At 43.4% G+C, this 19,511-nt stretch overlaps 1 protein-coding gene across 1 annotated transcript; it reads left to right on the plus strand.

The window, feature by feature from the left end:
• The first annotated feature begins 5,603 nt into the window (after window positions 1-5,603).
• Window positions 5,604-13,209, plus strand: LOC139370572 (myelin and lymphocyte protein-like). Its single transcript, XM_071110146.1, has 4 exons — window positions 5,604-5,803; window positions 7,172-7,339; window positions 8,322-8,444; window positions 11,781-13,209. Exons 1-4 carry the CDS (start codon window positions 5,714-5,716, stop codon window positions 11,853-11,855), a joined length of 456 nt encoding a protein of 151 aa, XP_070966247.1. The 5' UTR covers window positions 5,604-5,713; the 3' UTR covers window positions 11,856-13,209.
• The last annotated feature ends 6,302 nt before the right edge of the window (window positions 13,210-19,511 follow it).

The following is a 19,511-nucleotide window of genomic DNA, read 5'->3' on the forward strand; positions in this document are numbered from 1 at the left end:
AGCTGACTGAAGGAGCAATTGGGGGACCAGAACCACACCCAACCATGGTAGCTTGTTTCCAGCAACTTTTCACCTGCCTTGAGAGGAGGGACGAAGACCTCAAGCAGGAGTTACGGGGTCTACACCAATCTATCCTCACAGCTCCTCACCAAGCGGAACTCGTCAGTGAGAGCCCAAGATTGGGTCTTCCAACACCAGGACGACAAAAGCTTGACGCAGCAGGATCCCCAAGCAGTAATGAGGCCAGCACCAGGAGACCAGTCCAACAGTGTAAACGTCCATCTTCCAGCATTCCTGAGGAAGGAGCCAAAGATGCCCTCATACCAGCAGGGGGAGGACATTGAAAACTACGGTTTGAGGTTTGAGCGCATGGCCAAGACGTGGCAGTGGCCGGAGGCAGAGTGGGCCTGCAGGCTTGTCCCATTGCTCACGAGCAAGGCCTTAGAGGCTTACACAGCAATGGATGAGGGTCTGTCCAACGTCTAAGGGCTTGAAGGAAGCGCTGCTGGTGAAGTTCGACATCTCCCCTACTGTCAACGCTTCAGAGCTGCATCGATGCCATTGGGTGAGTCGACAACAGAGACGTACCACCGCCTTAAGGGTCTCTACCGACGATGGGTTCGACCGGAGGAGAAGACACGGGACGAAATCGGTGAGGTCATCATCCTCTAGCAACTTTTACAAGTTCTACCACACGACATTCGAACCTGGGTCTGAGAGCAGGAGCCCAAGGACGGGCTTATGGCGGCCAAGCTTGCACTGCAGTACCTTAATGCACGTAAAGGGGGACAACCACAACCTGCAGCACCCGCTCCAAGGAGTCTCAGACACAAGGGACATCAGAGACGCCAGAGATGGGAGGTAACTCTGGGGGTTATGTGTCTGGGAGGAGGGAGGTAAGGGATCATGCAGTTCGCTCTGATGGGAGGGATCTGACCTGTTTTTACTGCCGGCAGCAGGGACACAAACCTTTCTGCTTTTTGCTTACAGAGAGGTGCCTCAGGCATCGACAGGTTTCACGCCATTCAAACTCCTCTATGGATGGCCAGTGCAGGGACCACTGGACCTGCTGAAGAAGTGCTGGGAAAGTTCCCCAGTAGCTACCTTAGGACAGGGGATTGTCCAGTATGTCCTCCAGATGCGAGACAGGTTGGAGCGGTACCGAGAGGAAGCTAGGGCAAACCTTCAGCAGGCCCAGAAGAGGGTATGACCAGCACGCTCGCCACAGAGAATTTGAGTCAGGACAGAAAGTCCTGCTCCTCCTTCCCTCGTCTACCAGCAAGCTCCTTGCGCAATGGCAAGGACCGTACCTAATCGGAAGGAAGATGGGCCCGGTGACCTACGAGGTGCTGCACTCGGACAAGGGTAAGAAGAAGCAAACCTGTCATGTGAACCTCAAGGCCTGGGAGGAGAAAGAGGAACTCTCCAAGGGAAAGTCCTTTCTGGTCCACAGAGTAGAAGTCGACGAGTCGGATGGGGTCACAGAGGCATGGAAAGGACGAGCAGAGGTCATACTGTCTCACCTAGAAGAAATGAGATGAAGCAGCTGTTTGGGAAGTTTCCAGCCCTCTTCAGTGAGAGACCAGGAAGAACCAAAGTCCTAGAACACGTCATTCGTTTGAAGCCTGGCCAGAACCCTGTCTGCCAGCATCCTTACCGTGTGCTTGAGAGGCTGGTGGTAGCCCTCAAGGAAGAGGTCCACACCATGATAGAAATGGATGTTGTCGAGCCATCTTCAAGTGAACGTAGCAGCCCTATTGTCATTGTCCCAAAGAAGGGTGGGTCTTTGCGCGTCTGCATGGACTTCCGTAAGGTGAATGCCATCTCCCAGTTTGATGCCTACCCAATGCCCCGCATTGACGACTTACTGGAGAGAATAGGTAGAGCTCATTACATCACCACATTGGATCTCTGCAAAGGGTACTGGCAGGTGCCCCTGGATGAACAATCCAAGGCCTACACTGCATTCCGGACGGCAATGGGCCTGTTCCAGTTCACGATCATGCCGTTTGGCCTTCATGGGGCCCCTGGGACTTTCCAGAGGCTGATGCACAAGGTCCTCCAGGACTGTGACGATTACTGTGCTGCTTAATTGGATGACGTGGTGATCTACAGCCACTCCTGGGAGGAGCGCATACAGCATCTTTGCAGAGTCCTGGGGAAGATCATGATACAGGCCTCCCGCTTAACCTCCTGAAGTGTGAGTGGGCGAAACAGGAGACAAAGTACCTGGGTTACCAGCTGGGTAAAGGTGAAGTTCGACCTCAGGTGGACAAAGTGGAGTCCATCAGGAACAGCCCTCAACCCAGAACCAAGACACAGGTGAAGTCCTTAGTTCTGGCAGGGTGGTACCGGAGATTCATTCTGCAGTTTTCGACCATCGCTGTCCCTCTGACCAACCTCACTTCAAAGGTGGCCAGCAACCCTGTGAAGTGGACTGAGCAGTGTGAGGAAGCCTTCATGATACTGAAAAACCGACTGTGCTCATTCCCTGTTCTCCGGGCCCCTGATTTTCAGAAGAGGTTTCTCGTGCAAGTGGACGCTTAGGCTGTGGGAATTGGAGCTGTACTAGCCCAAGGGGAGCCAGGAGAAGAGCTTCCTGTGCTGTACCTGAGTCGGAAGCTGTTGCCCAGGGAAACCAGGTATTCTACAATTGAGAAGGAGTGCCTGGCTATAAAGTGGGCTTAGTACATACATTTCACACGTCAGTGTTCATATTTAAGATAAGCAATATTTATTATACTTATCTATGTTGTGGATGAGCGTGTTTGTTTGTTCTGTTCCTCTCTCTTTCCATCTCTGTAGCTTCCGGGTATGCTGGATAAGGACCCGAGGAAAGGGAATTGGGCTGACTTTGTAGTGCCTGTCCCAAATAGCTCATTAATGTAAATGTGCATATTGAAAGACACTGTCAGTAGTGATGTCATTTTGTAACTGTTATGTTGTGATATTGTTTCATAAACATGTTGCAATGCATATACTTTAGTATGTTTAGTTAATGGAAAATGTAGGTTTGCCTAGATAATTGCTTAATTAATTAGGGTTAATTGTTCTAAGGGGAGGGGCTAGCCCTACAAAAGAAGCTTCTTTCAGTTCATGGAGAGGCATTTTGGATTGAGCTGTGAATGAGGCAGCATTGTCTTTTGCTGTCCCATAAGGTATACGTTTGATGGCAGTACTGTTTTTGTTCCGGAATCACTATGTAAATGAACACCCTTGCACAGAAGAACTTTTGCGGCTCCGCCATCTTTTTATTTTGATAGAGGTTAGGTTTTCCAGTATAGCCTTCTGGCCTACTCTACGTGACAAAGGTATTTATGGGGGGGGGGTCATAAACCTTACCCACAGGCCAAGTCATGACTCCGGCATGTCATGCGTCCTACTTATATCATTACACTTGTAACAACTTAAGCATTCCAAAACTTCTATTAGATCAAATAAACCTCACATAGCAAATAAGCCATTCTCATTGACGTCCACACAAACTCCTTGCTTGGTGGGTGAAACAACGAAGCGACGCTTCCTGCTGGAGGGAGACAGATTTTCCCCGGAGTTGAGACTCTCCCGCTCTGAAGAAGCCAACAATTTACCATAAGGCTTGAACAAGATGGGACAGCTCTTAAATAAGCTAAAAAAATCCACTAGGTGGCAATGTATACCCAGGGCATGTTATGAAAGTATTTCTATATGTTCTTCATGGACGCAAATGAGAGGATGGCTAGCTATACATGTTGTGCTGACTTAAAATGGGTTGCAATAGGTTTAACAGTTACCATTGGTTGTCAAAAAATACTTTGAAAATATCCTTACCCAAACCCATGTCACTCATAATTTTCTGTACATGGGATGGTCACACATTTTTATTTATTTTATTTAACCTTTATTAACTAGAACAAATTCTTATTTACAATGATGGCCTGAAAACATGAAAAAGTTCAAGCAACCTTCTCTCATCACATTCACACAACCATACATCAAATTGTATTTGTATTACCAGTTTAAAATGTTCCATAAGACAAAACATAACCATATTACAACATAGCACTGTCATCATAAAGGTGCCAGTTAAGTTATATCCTTTTCCCACTACTGGGCTGAGCCAAGTTGAACTGTACTGGGTTAGCCTGGTTCTGCCTCCACCATAGTCATTGTGGAACTGAGCTGGGTCAGCATGATAGTGTGAAAGGATAATAGTTCCCTCAAACAACATATTTGTCACTTGGAGAGTGGCGTGCCTGGAGACGTTGGTGTGTAGTGTCTCGTCTGGAGACATGTCCATACAAACATCACACACATGCACTCAGGCTTCGTCCCAATTGGCACCCTATTCCCTATGGTGAACAACATTTGTTCAGAGCCCTATGGGCCCTGTTCAAAAGTAGTGCACTAAATAGGGACAGGGTTATATTTGGGACGTACATTACTGTTAAACCCCGGAACAAAAATGATCATGTTTTGCAGCAATACCCAGTTAGATTAATGAAGGAGGTTAGCGGCAACTTATTATACATTGGATATTGTCTAATAGGATCCTAGCTACATTATTCTACACGTTGTTAGTATTAAGTTTATAAATGGCCTACAAAACAATGGATCATTTTAAAGTATAATAACTGCCAAAATAAAGGAAACATTTGAGTAAACGAGGGATACAAAGTATATTAAAAGCTGGTCCTTCCAGACTAGGCAATGCTCAGTTGCCTATTATTTTGGCTAGAAGAAGAGATCTCAGAGGGCTTAAAGAGAGAGAGTGTGTGTGTGTGTGTGTGTGTGTGTGTGTGTGTGTGTGTGTGTGTGTGTGTGTGTGTGTGTGTGTGTGTGTGTGTGTGTGTGTGTGTGTGTGTGTGTGTGTGTGTGTCACCAGATCTCAACCCAATTGAACATTTATGGGAGATTCTGGAGCTGTGCATGAGACAGCGTTTTCGGGAAAAAAAACACCAAATGATGGAATTTCTCGTGGAAGTATGATGGGGCATCCCTCCAAGCGCATTGAAGCTGTTCTGGTGGCCCAGCGCTCTATGTTGATATTTCCTTTATTTTGGCAGTTATGACATGATAAATTAAAAAACTGAACTTTAATTTATCTTAATTGTCCTAGTAGACTAATCGGACCACATATCCCTCTGAGAAAAATAAAGTTATTGTATTCTATTCTATTGAAAAAAAGTCTGAATAGAACGGAATATAGTTTTTCAGGAACTGCCCGTTTTAAAGGCAATAATTATGTCTTTCTGTGGATAACTGACTAATTAGATCAGGCATTTTTTAGATCAACTTTTTTTTAGGACAATTGCCTCATTCTCACACAATGACTAAAGCATCTATTGTAAAACAATTTTTTCGATCTTGAGTTTTAAAATTAGGAGTTGATCACTTGTTGCTCACTCGTGTTAATTTGACAAAGGCTCACTTCGAGGGTGAGTTTGTCAACAGTTGGGTGTGACGAATGAGTCAACTTGAAAAAATGTATAGCGCGGCTTCTACAAGTTCAGACAAACTTCTTGAATATATATATATGACTAATTGGGTAGGTTAGCCTACAATTCACGTGCAGGTAAACTACAAAACTGGTCTTTATTTGATCGGGTGTGACAGTTAGGAATCGGGATGGGAAAGCAGGTTATTCAAGTTTGCACCTCTCTTAAAACGGGCACCTGCACTTGTTCTACCATTACTACATTTGAGGTGCGTGAAACCCCGAAGGAGAGCAACCATGGCATCAAATACAGCCACTATGGGAAATTTACCCAGTGGATTCGGAATATGCACAACTATTCCAGATATTCTCTACCTACCGGAGCTTGTGAGTTACAATGGTTTACTGTTTTTGCTAGGCATATATTGTACACACACTTGATAGTATTTTAATGACGTCAATTGACGCACTTCCCATGGTCGTGCACCTGTAGAACCTTTTTACGTGTGTTCCAATTTTCGACTAAATGTTTCCTCTACCCGCTGGGCACAGACGTAAATTCAACGTCTATTCCACGTTGCCGTAATTTCATTTAAATTATGTGGAAACAACGTTGATCGAACCAGTGTTGCCAGTGGGTAGGAATGTTTGGCTGGGTCTACACAGGCAGCACAATTCTGATATATTTTTTAGCTAATTGATCTTTTGACCAATCACATGATATCTTATTCAGAGCTGATCTGATTGGTCCAATGACCAATAAATGAAAATAATTGGGCTGCTTGTGTAAATTCAGCACACGTTGCTCTTATGATTTGTGGAGGAACATAGCCTTTATGTATGGACTGTATGGGGTGTGCATTTTCTACAAGTCATCATTCAGTAAAACACTTATTTAATGTAATGTAAAATGCAGGTTGTTTTTAGAAGAAGCGTGCACCTTGCACTTATGACTATGTGTAGTACTTCTACTGAACCATCACATCTAATGTAGAAAGTGTGTGAAATTTCAAGATGTCCGTGTATTAGTTTGTAGACATTTCACAATCACCCCAAGTATCCACATTCATGCTGATGAACAAGACAGGTGGATTCTGACACACCCTTATTTTTGCATTCCCAGGCAACAGATTGATTGCTGGAGCTTGTCAGGGTGGAGTAACAGAAAGGGTGTGACTTGATGAAAAACAACTAATTGTACCTTTCATAAATTGTATGTCATAGAGATTAGGGAAGGGCAGGCCATTGTTGGTTTTCTAAGGTAGGTCTGGTAAATTATAATCTGTTTACTTCACTGTTATATAGTTGATTACAACAATTGAATAATTGCTATTACAGTAGTGTAGTTTTAGCTTCAGTAATGCCAATTTTGTTTTCTCCCCAAACTCCATAATAGCACCAAATTAGTTTCTAGGGTGTCAGAGATCTGAAAGGTTTTCCTTTTAATATTTCAGTCCCCCCCAAAAAAACTGCAGACTCCAACATTTTACAACCAATTAAACAAAATAATTGTAGGAATACATTGTATCTCTTACTACCAAGGCCACTTGATGTTCCACTGAAAATACAACCAAACTGTAGGGGATTCCCCACATGTTTTTTGGATATGCTGTATATTGTTCTCAATATTTGAAATTCATATTTCCTTTAGAGTATTACCATAGGTGCAAGTCTAATTAAGTGGAACAATTGACTTCTTTCAATTTGAATTGAATGGACCATTAAAACCATTTACACTGCAATGCATTGTTTCAGGTCTTTGGAGGTCTGGTATGGATCCTGGTGGCATGTACACTGGTGGATCCCGCCAACCCACAGGGCTGGGTGATGTTCGTGTCCGTCTTCTGTTTCACCATGACCTTCATCTGGATGTGCATGTTCGCCTTCGGAGTGCATCGCAACAGCGGGGGATGGGCAGCTGCTGTGAGTCTTTCCTGTTTTTGGGAGGGGAGGGGGGGCGGAAGCACCATGGATAGATTTTTTTTAATCGACCAACCAGACGAAGGATAAGTTCAAGGAGCACACACACAAATAGTAATATAGCATGTATATTTTATTTTAAAGAATCTAGTCAAATTGAGGAGTCAATCCTGGGGAACTTTTCACAATGAATTAGACAGGAACCTGTCTTTGTCGAAATAGAAAATGTATTTGTACTTAAAAATTACATGATAGTTGGCATACTAGACAGAGAAGGAAAAGCAACAGAAGCAACTGAGTATGAAATCAAATTTATTTTACTAGGCAAGTCAGTTAACTAATTCTTATTTTCAATGTCAGCCTAGGCACAGTGGGTTAACTGCCTTGTTCAGGGGCAGAACAAAATGTTTACCTTGTCAGCTCCGGGATTCGATCTTGCAACTTTCGGTTACTAGTCCAACGCTCTAACCACTACGCTACCTGACGCCCCTCTTTGGAGGAGGTCCACTATATTCAACAGTCATCATCGCCATTGATAATAAATATATGTATGTATTGATGATGTGTACTTCTTCAGAAAATACTAGATCTCATAAGTTATAAGGCAGTGTTTCCCAATCCATTCCTAGCGGACTCCCCAGGGTGTACCCATTTTAGATTCCATCACTAACACACCTGATTCAACTAATCAAAGGCGTGGTGATTAGTTGAATCAGGTGTGCTAGTGCTGGGCTAGAACTAAAATGTACACACCCTGGAGGCTGGCCAGAAATGGATTGGGAAAAACTGGTCTAAGGAAAAGAAATGTAGCGCTGGCTCAAGCAGACGTCACCCATGCCCATGCTCTTGGCTGTAAGATAATCTTCTGGCTCCAAAAAGCAGTCACACTGCATTGTTGGTTAAGTTTCACCCCAGATCTTTTTCCATCATCCAGTCAAACGCTGTGAAAATAATTTCCTCGTCCTTCCCTTTCTATCTCACACAGGACTTTGCATACCACGGCATTGCAGCTTTCTTCTACCTCAGTGCCTCAGTGGCTCTCGCCAAAGTGACCCTGGATAAGAAAAGTGGACTCCTCTTTAACTATCGACTTGACATTTCTGCAGTGGTAAGTCTTCCATAACAGCAAATCATAGGAAATATATAGGGAAGCCAAAAACAATCTAAAATGTTCACGTCTTTCTCACTGTAAAAGTTCCTATACAGCTTAGTATCAAATATCGTCCATTAGTTTCCCTGCCCCTGACTAGTTTCCCCAGTCCCTGCTGCTGAAAAACATCCCCACAGCATGATGCTGCTACCACCATGCTTCAATGTAGGGATGGTGCCAGGTTTCCTCCAGACTTGGCATTCAGGTCTTGTTTTCATCAGACCAGAGAATCTTGCTTCTCATGGTCTGAGTCTTTATGTGCCTTTTGGCAAACTCCAAGTGGGCTTTCATGTGCCTTTTACTGAGGAGTGCCTTCCATCTGTCCACTCTATCATAAAGGCCTGATTGGTGGAATGCTGCGGAGATGGTTGTCATTATGGAAGGTTCTCCCATCTCCACAGAGGAACACTGGAGCTCTGCGAGTCAGAGTGACTATCGGGTTCTTGGTCACCTCCCCGACCAAGGCCCTTCACACTCGATTTCTCAGTTTGGCAGGGTGGCCAGCTGTAGGAATCTTGGTAGTTCTTCCATTTAAGAATGGAGGCCGCTGTGTTCTTGGGGACCTTCAATGCTTTGGTACCTTCCCAAGGTCTGTGCCTCAACACAATCCTCTCTCGGACGGACAATTCCTTCGACCCCATGGCTTGGTTTTTGCTTTGACATACACTGTCAACTGTGGGACCTTATATAGACAGGTGTGTGCCTTTCCAAATTATGTCCAATCAAGTTGAAGAAACATCTCAAGGATGATCAATGGAAACAGGATGCAACGGAGCTCAATTCCGAGTCTCATAGCAGAGAATCTGAATACTTATGTAAAATTAGCGATTTCTGTTTGTTTTTGTTGTTGAAATCTCTAAAAACCTGTTTTTGCTTTGTCATTAAGGGGTATTGTGTGTAGCTTGATGAGGATTTTTTTTTATATTGATTTAATCCATTTTAGATTAAAGCTGTAACATAAAAAAATGCCAGGATCACACAATGATGTTAAAGAAGTTGAACCAACTTGCGGTGTTGAAGGATACAATAATTTAAAGTAAATCCTAATAGGCCTATGACTACGTGGTATAGCTATTTGTAGGCTATAGCCTAATGTAAATACATATAGCTTAATCTCATTGCACTGCTTGCGAGGAAAGCTTTTGTTGCGAGGAAGCATTTAATTGTTTTGTGTCGCTTACACTACGCTGTATCATAAATAAACTTTGATTTGATTAACTTTAACACATGGTTACAATATACCCTATAACAGAATAAAATAAAACAGAGGTGAGCTATCAATTCATATAATTTATTTGCATAGATTAACATGTTATCAAATCAATTGACCAAGTAGTGAACATAAATCATTACTATGTAGAATTGCAGGAAATCTGTTTCAAAACAGCCATTAATCAAGCCTTTGTTGTGGTGTATTCATGCATCTCAATAAACTATAAACTAAATGCATTATTACCTCCAACTTGGCCCAATTTCCCACCTTGACATACTGTCCCAAGCTAGAATGGGGCCTGCGTCTCAACCAATAGGCAAAATATCCCAAGCAGGGCTACAGCAACTTCCAGAGAGGGTCAAGCTACTTGGGCTTTGCGGTGGCCACTGTGGTTTATGTGTCCTCGGCAGAACTGTGTCGCCGTAACCAAGTAGTCACATATTGTTCTGGGTTCCACTGCACAAGAGGTGGTACATGGAGTTTTGTGAACATCAAGGCAGATACTCAATGAATTTGGTGTGATGATAAGGTTCATGTGGCTGAACCCCCTCTCACACTCAGCCGAGGTGCAGATTTGTTTTTAAAGTGGTCAAGCCTCCGATGGGCCTCTCCAGCGCACAGACTGTATCCTACAGTTCCTCCTCATTCTCGCCACCGCCAGAGAGAAGACAGGGAAGAAACCACCATTTACCTACCTCTAGGCTGCTATACATATTTATTTGGTTTACATGAAAAACTATTGAATAACAGTTTTTATTGGTAATTAAATAGAATTTATCAGAATACATTTTCCAGAAATAGATTTACCAGCGCTCTGTATTCTCAAATCAAAAAAATTGAGGGAGCACTGGTCCCCTGTGCTCTGGCAGCACTACACCCCTGGTCCCAGACTCCCTGGCCATCTGTTCAGTAGATCCAGCTACATGCCTCAATCCAAAATGAATGGGTAAAAAGCACCATGTATTTTCAAGGTTTTATTCTGTGCTTATTTTTCCACTATGCATATTAGTTTGAGGAATACAGCTGGATCTCCACAACGGGTGGTATGTGGGGTGGATTCATTTGACTCCTGAAAACGAGTGTTATGTCCCTAAATCCTAATTTGTCAGATGTTTTCACGACTCAAAAGGGGTGTGGGTTCGAGATGAGTCCGTAATCCACACCATTCGTTATGGACACTGAGGGACAAAACATTAAGAACACCATAATATTGAGTAGCACACCGCCCTATTTGCCCCCAGAACAGCCTCAATTCATCGGGGCGTGAACACTACAAGGTGTCAAGTGTTCCACAGGGATGCTGGCCCATGTTGACTCCAATGCGTCCCACAATTGTGTCAAGTTGGCTGCATGTCGTTTGGATGGTGGACGGGAAACTGTTGAGCGTGAAAAAACCAGCAGTGTTGCAGTTCTTGACACAAACCGGTGAGCCGTTTTGTCTCAGTTGTCTCTAGGCTTAAAAATCCTTCTTTACCTCTCTCCTCCCCTTCATCTACACTGATTTTGAAGTGGATTTAACAAGTGACATCAATAGCTTTCACCTGGTCAGTCGATGTCATGGAAAGAGCAGGTGGTCTTAATGTTTTGTACACTCAATGCATAAGGGGGTCTCAATCCCAAAGTAAAAGGAATGATTGAAAGGATTTCATCCGCTTTAATTAGTTACAGCTTCGACCACAGAATAAATTCCTGTTACATAAATATTACTTTAACTATAATTGTGCACTCCTAAATTGGAGTAATTGTGCACTCCGTTTCTGCTTGAACTGATTTTGGTACTCTTTCTTATTCGTAGGGATTGTGGGCATTCAACTGTCTAACAGTAGGCTAGATTTATGTACTGAGTTCCCCAAACTTGTGCCTATTCATTGTGTGTTTGTTACCCATCCAAAGGTGGAAGATATTGTTGCGATTTCAATCAAACACCTACTGACCTTGTCAAGGAGTTCAGATCTCTTGGCCTAACGGCTAAGGTGTTGGGTTGACAGTCACTGGACCAGAGTTTGAGTCCCAGTTGAATATCTTTATCTGTTCAATGTCACCCCCGGTTGTTGCTGATTTATATGTTCTTACTCTCCCAGGTGTTCTCTTACGTGGCCACACTCCTCTACTTCATCCACACCATCTTTTCGGCCATCAGGTGGAAGTCCTTCTAAACTAGAACGATGCTAAAAGCCTCAGTCAAAGAAGAGGTCTTAAATCTACCATTTGAAACCATGGAGGGCTGTGGTTTACTGTACTGCATGGCCTATACCCTGAGGTAAAGAAGAAATCTACCTGCTCTGCATCCCAATTCTCTATCATTCTCCTAAAGTGTGACCTTCCCCCTACATATTCAAAAGCAAATGATTGGTTTAAGCATGGTTTAGACTAGAGGGAATGGCCATCATAGGCCTACATGTCCTTTATTTTTAAATCCATGAAGGGAAGTGAACATATGCACACTTAGGGTAGACGGGTAGAGAATTGGGATGCAGAACCAGATCCCTCTTGGAGGACTAACCATACGAAAGCAAACCTATAATTAAAAAGTAATGATGGGCTACTAAGTCAATTATTACAGTTACATTTTTTATTTTACATTTTTTTTACTTTTATAATTTTTTCAATGAATCTACCACATTTTATTGAACAAACCAGAAATGTAAAATGTAATGAAATATTTGTTTGTTTTTATATGCTTTGCTACTGATAGCAGTTTTGTAAAATGTTGATCTTGATGGATCCATGTACTGTTACATTCTAATAAAGGTGTTATGAAACATTGTAAGCCTACAGTAGGACACATTAGTGATAATAGCTAATTGTCTTTAATATGACCCAATGACCCAAAGTGTTTGTAGCCTCATGGACCAAACAAACAATAAAATGGGTAACCAGTATATCTTTAGTTTCGAAGTTGACAGCTGTTAACAACAAATTAGGGTCGTGTTTCACCTCCAACAAGGTTCCATTTCAAGCCATGGGGGATGTCTGGTATTGACACTTATACATTTTTCATCAGGTACAGTGTTAGGTGAATCAAGAACGCAGCTTCATTCTAATCTCCTTTTCCCCTGAGAGTCCATTTTGTCAAGTCAGAGGACCTAACAAAAGGGTCACGGATCTCTGGGACATAAAATGTACATTAACCTGTATATTGCAGTGGTGTTTTGTTGTATTGTGCGTCACACGTATCAGGTGCATTCTTATCTCTCTTAACAATCTTATCTCTCTGGTCCTCCCCATTTCTAATAACAGGTACACCACACCACCTAGTACTGTTTCCCACTGCAAGGCACTGGTATATGCAGTCAGAGTGAGACAGGTGTCATTACCTAAGATAGAATAACATGATTCACAAACATATTACATCAGCAATATCATTTGGTGACATTTACTACGGTAGTGTAACATATTGGATTTCAAAGTGTGACATACGCCCACTGATAAAGGTTAACACATTCACTAAATTATTTTAGATTTTATTTTGAATTTTTTAACCTGGAGCTTGTTAAATTACATTGTGTAATTTACATTTGCTTGCAAATCTTGTAGCACTATTGTGTCAAAGACAAGTGGCTGTGGAACAAGAATAGGTGCTAAGTAATGTTTTAGTCTAGATACAATCAGGTGGGGATCAGTATCTAACTGTAAGAAGGTGGGGTGACTCATGGCCGGCTCTAGTATGAAACCAGAATAACCTGAATCTGAATGCCCTGGCAGAGGGCGTAAATAAAGTTAGGCCAGTGGCAGGGTGGCTGGGACACACATGTCATTAGGACCCATTGGAGCAAGCATGCTACACACACACAAACACACACACATTTTTGAGTGGGCAGTAACTACTCCCATCAGAGGTTAAGGAAATTAAAATCTCCATATGACTTGTTCATATTATACACCATGACTCAGGCTGTTGCCATGAATTAGCATTGCTATTTGGCTGACATTTTGACTTTACTGATTGTATGCCCATGAAACACACAGGTTAACTTACATACAGTGAACCAGAGAACTAGAAATTGTGAAAAACAATGAAAATGTATAACCATTGCTACTAGATTTTATACTTCCATCCATTTATGACTGAATTTATTTTATCCATATGATACAGACAGGTTAATTTACATAAAGTGTGTCAGAGGACTAGAAATGGTGAAACACAATGGAAAACAGTATTTAAATTAATAATCACATATTGTACTGCAAGTGAACCACACACGACAAGGCATTGCTTCATCTGTCATCATGAAATGTCATTATTGCTATGTTAAATCTTGTAAAATAACACTCAAGCACCACCATGTGTTAGCCCATCCACATTACATGAAAAAACAGACACACAGGAGAACTCCGCTTTGGGATTAGGTGAGTAAGCACATTAACCCACACACATTTTTATTTGATTTATTTAACCTTTATTTAATCAGGTAGGCCAGTTAAGAACAAGTTCTCATTTACAACTGTAACCTGGCCAAGATAAAGCAAAGCAGTGTGACAAAAACAACACAGAGTTATGTGTACATACTGTATATAGCCCCCACTTCCACAAGCTTCGTAAAGGGAGAGATTGAATGAATGCCAGTGTAACATTTTACTTAATTGTTCATTTGCTAATTATTTTGGTTAAAAACAAATGTTTATAGAGAAATGTAAACAGAATCTACTCTTCCAATTATATTTGTTACTTTAGAGGTCATTCAGGTCAAGAATGCACCAAAGCCTCAAAAACAAAAGACAAATTAGAGAATTAAAAGTCATGAAAGGCTACAATGAACATGTCAGTACAGTCACATTTTGAAACAGATGCATTTGAAAAGAATATGCTCTGTGCTCCCATCCCCAAAAATGTATGACTTAGCTACTCCTTCCGGCACTGGAAACAAACCACCAGCTATTCCCAAAATATCTTTGGTGTCCAGAGAGTCAGTAGATAGGCTACAGTGGTTTGCGCCAGTGGGCGACTGATGATGAACTACATGAGCACGGCCATTTGTACGATGTCATCTGCTGTGCTGTAACACCACATGAATACACATGTACCCTCCCCTCCCAGGTTCCAATGTACTGTCTCACACTGTCATTCGGTGAGAGTCCTGAGGCGCAACATCTGACAGCTGTATTTTATCCTTTGATGAGATATAATATATATACAAAAGTTTGTGGACAGCCCTTCCATTAGTGGATATGACTGTTTCAGCGACACCAGTTGCTGACAGGGGTATTAAATCGAGCACACAGCCATGCAATCTTCATAGACAAATATTGGCAGTGGAATTGCCTTACTGAAGAGCCCAGTGACTTTCAAAGTAGCACTGTAATAGGATGCCACCTTTCCAACAAGTCAGTTCCTCAAATTTCTGCCCTGCTGGAGCTGCTGCGGTCATCTGTAAGTGTTGTTAATGTGAAGTGGCAATGTCTAGGAGCAACAATGGCTCAGCCGCGAAGTGGTAGGCCACACAAGCTCACAGAACTGGACCGCAGAATGCTGAAGCGCCTAGCATGTTAAAATCGTCTGTCCTCAGTTGCAACACTCACTTCCAAGTTTCAAATTGTCTCTGGAAGCAACATCAGAACAAGAACTGTTCGTCGGGAGCTTCATGAAATGGGTTTCCATGGCTGAGCAGCCGCACACAAGCCTAAGATCACCATGCGCAATACCAAGCGTCAGCTGGAGTGGTGTAAAGCTTGCCGCCATAGGCCTGGAGCAGTAGAAAAGCTTTCTCTGGAGTGATGAATCACGCTTGACCATCTGGCAGTCCGACAGACGAATCTGGGTTTGGTGGATGCCAGGAGAACGCCAACTGTAAAGTTTGGCAGAGGAGGAATAATGGTCTGGGGCTGTTTTTCATGGCTTGGGCTAGGCCCCTTAGTTCCAGTGAAGGGAAATCTTGAAGTTACAGCATACAATGACATTCTAGACATTTCAGTGCTTCCAACTTTCAGCAAGACATTGCCCCTGTGCACAAAGCCAGGTCCATACAGAAATGGTTTGTTGAGATCGGTGTGGAAGAACTTGATTGGGCGCACATAACTCTTACCTCAACCCCATCGAACACCTTTGTGATTAATTGGAACGCTGACTGCAAGCCAGGCCTAATCACCCAACATCAGTGCCCAACCTCACTTATTCTCTTGTGGCTGTAGTGGAAAGCCTCCCAGAAGAATGGAGGCTGTTAAAGCAGCAAAGGGGGGACCAACTCCATATGAATGCCCATCATTTTGGAATGAGATGTTTGACAAGCAGGTGTCCACATACTTTGGTCATGTAGTGTATATCAACCCTAAATGAGAATGTTGCCCCAGTAATACCATTGTAATTCATTATTGCACACAGTTTGGCAATATCAGAAATGAACTTGGACCCAGGGTTTTCAGTTATTGTAGAGCTTGTAATTAAATATGAATTGCTCATATATATTACAGAGAGAGAGAGAGAGAGACAGCTGCATGTGAGCTCTCACATTTTTCAACATCTTTTTTTACAAAAGGATAAATTTGGCGTTATATAAACTTAGATTTTTCGGCAGGGGCGTATGTTCTTCATTCCAGATCAAAACTCCAAACCTACAACCTAATTTTGCCCAAAATTAACCAGAGAGATTGCTGCTACCAAGGTTTCCTTTTCTCTAAGCTAGACAGAGGGTGCTCTAACAAACAAACAGCAGAGACCTGAGGACACCATCCAACCTGGAACTGAGTAAGTCGTTTTTGATCTGCTGCTCTGCTGTTCAGAGATCATCCACTGGCATTTTCTACATGAAATCTGCCTCCAGAAATAAAAGCTTCTCCCAAGTTGGTGTGACATCTACTGCCGTTGCCCACTCCACTGCTTCTTGGATTCCACCTGGCGATCTGTTCACCGTCTGCCCTGTCCTGTCTCCACATGTCTGGTACTACACACTCCCCCTTCTGTCCCGAGCTTTCACTTGCCTCTAGCACACACACGCTGTTTGGGCGAGTGACTCTGAACTTACAATGACTAGCCCCAATGGCTTTCTTGATGTCTATAGTATTCTCTCTGGTACGCAATCTGGTTTCCGCTCAGGTGTCACTGCAACGTTAAAGGTCCTCAATGATGTCACCATTACCCTTGATTCTAAGTAATATTGTTCTCAGTAATGCTGCTATTTTGATTGACTTGGCCAATGCTCTTGATACATTAGACCATTCCATTCTTGTGGTCCGGCTAAGGAGTATTGGTGTCTCTGAGTGGTCTTTGGCCTGGTTTGCTAACTACCTCTCTCATAGAGTGTATAAAGTCAGAAAATCTGCGGTCTCAGCCTCTGCCTGTCACCAAGGGAGTACCCCAAGGCTCGATCCTAGGCCCCATGCTCTTCTCAATATTCATCAACAACATAGCTCAGGCAGTAGGAAGCTCTCTCATCCAATTATATGCAGATCGTACAGTCTTATACTCAGCTGGCCCCTCCCTGGATTTGTGTAAAATGCTCTACAACAAAGCTTTCTTAGTGTCCAACAATCTTTCTTAACCTTGTTCTAAACACCTCCAATATAAAGGTAATGTGGTTTGGTAAGAAGAATGCCCCTCTTCCCAAAGTTGTGATTACTACCTCTGAGGGTTTAGAGCTTGAGGTAGTCACCTCATACAAATACTTGGGAGTATGACTAGATGGTACACTGTCCTTCTCTCAGCACATATCAAAGCTGCAGGCTAAAGTTAAATCAAGACTTGGTTTCCTCTATTCTGTGCCCAATAATGTTTCTACCATGTTTTGTGCTGCTACCATGTTGTGTTGCTAACATGTTGTTGTCATGTTTTTTTTGATACCATACTGTGTTTCATGTGTTGCTACCTTGCTATGTTGTTGTCTTTAGGTCTCTCTTTATGTAGTGTTGTCTCTCTTGTCGTGATGTGTGTTTTGTCCTATATTTATATTTTATTTATTTAAAAAAATTGAATCCCATTCCCCACCCCCGCAGAAGGCCTTTTGCCTTTAGGTAGGCCGTCATTGTAAAAAATAATTTGACTTAAATAAAGGTTAAATATTTGTTTTTATGCTACAGTTTACTATGGTGTACTACATAATTATATAGAAAGTACTGTATTATTCTATCGTAAACTATATTATTTTTTAATGTGGGTATGAGGGTTTTAACCTTGATTTATTTCCATAAATAAAATGCTCTTATTCATTATATGCGTTTTCAAAATGCAGTTGACCCCTGACCGGGAGTCCCCTAGGGCGGCACGCAATTGGCCCAGCGACGTCCATGTTAGGGGAGGGTTTGGCCGAGGGCGGGGGCTTTACTTGGCTCATCGCACTCTAGCGAATCCTTGTGGCGGGCCGGCACCTACAGGTTGGCCTTGGTCGTCAGTTTAACGGTATTTCCTCTGACACATTGGTGGGGCTGGCATCTGGGGTTCAGCGTGCTGGTGTTAAGTCGTGATTGGTGGGTCATGTTTCGGAGGATGCATGACTCGACCTTTGCCTCTCCCGAGCCCGTTGGGGAGTTGCAGCGATGAGACAAGACCGTAATTGGATCACAATTGGATATCACGAAATTGGAGAGAAAGAGGTGGTAAAAATGTTTGGCCTCTCAGTCCCACCTTTGATGCACCTGTACTGATCATGCCTTCAGGATGGTAGCAGGGTAAACAGGCAGTGGCTCAGGTGGTTGTGATCCTTGATAATCTTTTTGACCTTCAGGTGACATCAGGTGCTGTAGGTGTCTTGGAGGGCAGGTAGTTTGCCCCCGGTGATGTGTTGTGCAGACCGCACCACCCTTTGGAGAGCCTTGCAGTTGAGGGCGGTGCAGCTGCCATACCAGACGGTGATACAGCCTGACGTGATGCTCTCGATTGTGCATCTGTAAATTTGACAAGTCAAATTTCTTCAGCCTCCTGAGGTTGAAGAGGCGATGTTGCGCCTTCTTCACCACACTGTCTGTGTGGGTGGACAATTTCAGTTTGTCTGTGATATGTATGCTGAGGAACTTAAAACTTTCCACCTTCTACACTACTGTCCCTTCGATGTGGATAGTGGGGTGCTCCCTCTGCTGTTTCCTGAAGTCCACGATCATCTCCTCTGTTTTATGACATTGAGTGAGAGGTTGTTTTCCTGAGTGCCCTCACTTCCTCCCTGTAGGCTGTGTCATCGTTGCTGGTAATCAAGCCCACTACTGTTGTGTCGTCTGCAAACTTGATGATTGTGTTGGAGGTGTGCATGGGTGAACAGGGAGTACAGGAGAGGGCTGAGCACACACCCTTGTGGATCAGCAAAGTGGATATGTTGTTTCCTACCTTCACCACCTGGGGGTGGCCCATCAGAAAGTCCAGCTTAATGATGAGCTTGGAGTAGCTATGACTATGGCTATGATGTTAAATGTTAAAGTCAACGAACAGAAATCTTAAAAACATTTTTTTAGCCCTTTTTCTCCCCAATTTCATGGTATCCAATTGTTGTAGTAGTATCTTGTCTCATTGCTACAACTCCCGTACGGGCTCGGGAGAGACGAAGGCTGAATGTCATGCGTCCTCCGATACACAACCCAACCAGCCGTACTGCTTCTTAACACAGCGCGCATCCAACCCGGAAGCCAGCCGCACCAATGTGTCGGAGGCTACACCGTGCACCTGGCAACCTTGCACTGCGCCACAGGAGTCACTGGTGCGCAATGAGACAAGGAGATCCCTACCGACCAATCCCTCCCTAACCCAGACGACACCAGGCCAATTGTGCGTCGCCCCACGGACCTCCCGGTCGCGGCCGGTTACAACAGAGCCTGGGCGCGAACCCAGGGACTCTGATGGCACAGCTGGCGCTGCAGTACAGTGCCCTTAACCACTGCGCCACCTGGGAGGCACA

Source organism: Oncorhynchus clarkii, chromosome 17 (genome assembly GCF_045791955.1).
Source record: "Oncorhynchus clarkii lewisi isolate Uvic-CL-2024 chromosome 17, UVic_Ocla_1.0, whole genome shotgun sequence".
NCBI classification, from domain to species: Eukaryota; Metazoa; Chordata; class Actinopteri; order Salmoniformes; family Salmonidae; genus Oncorhynchus; species Oncorhynchus clarkii.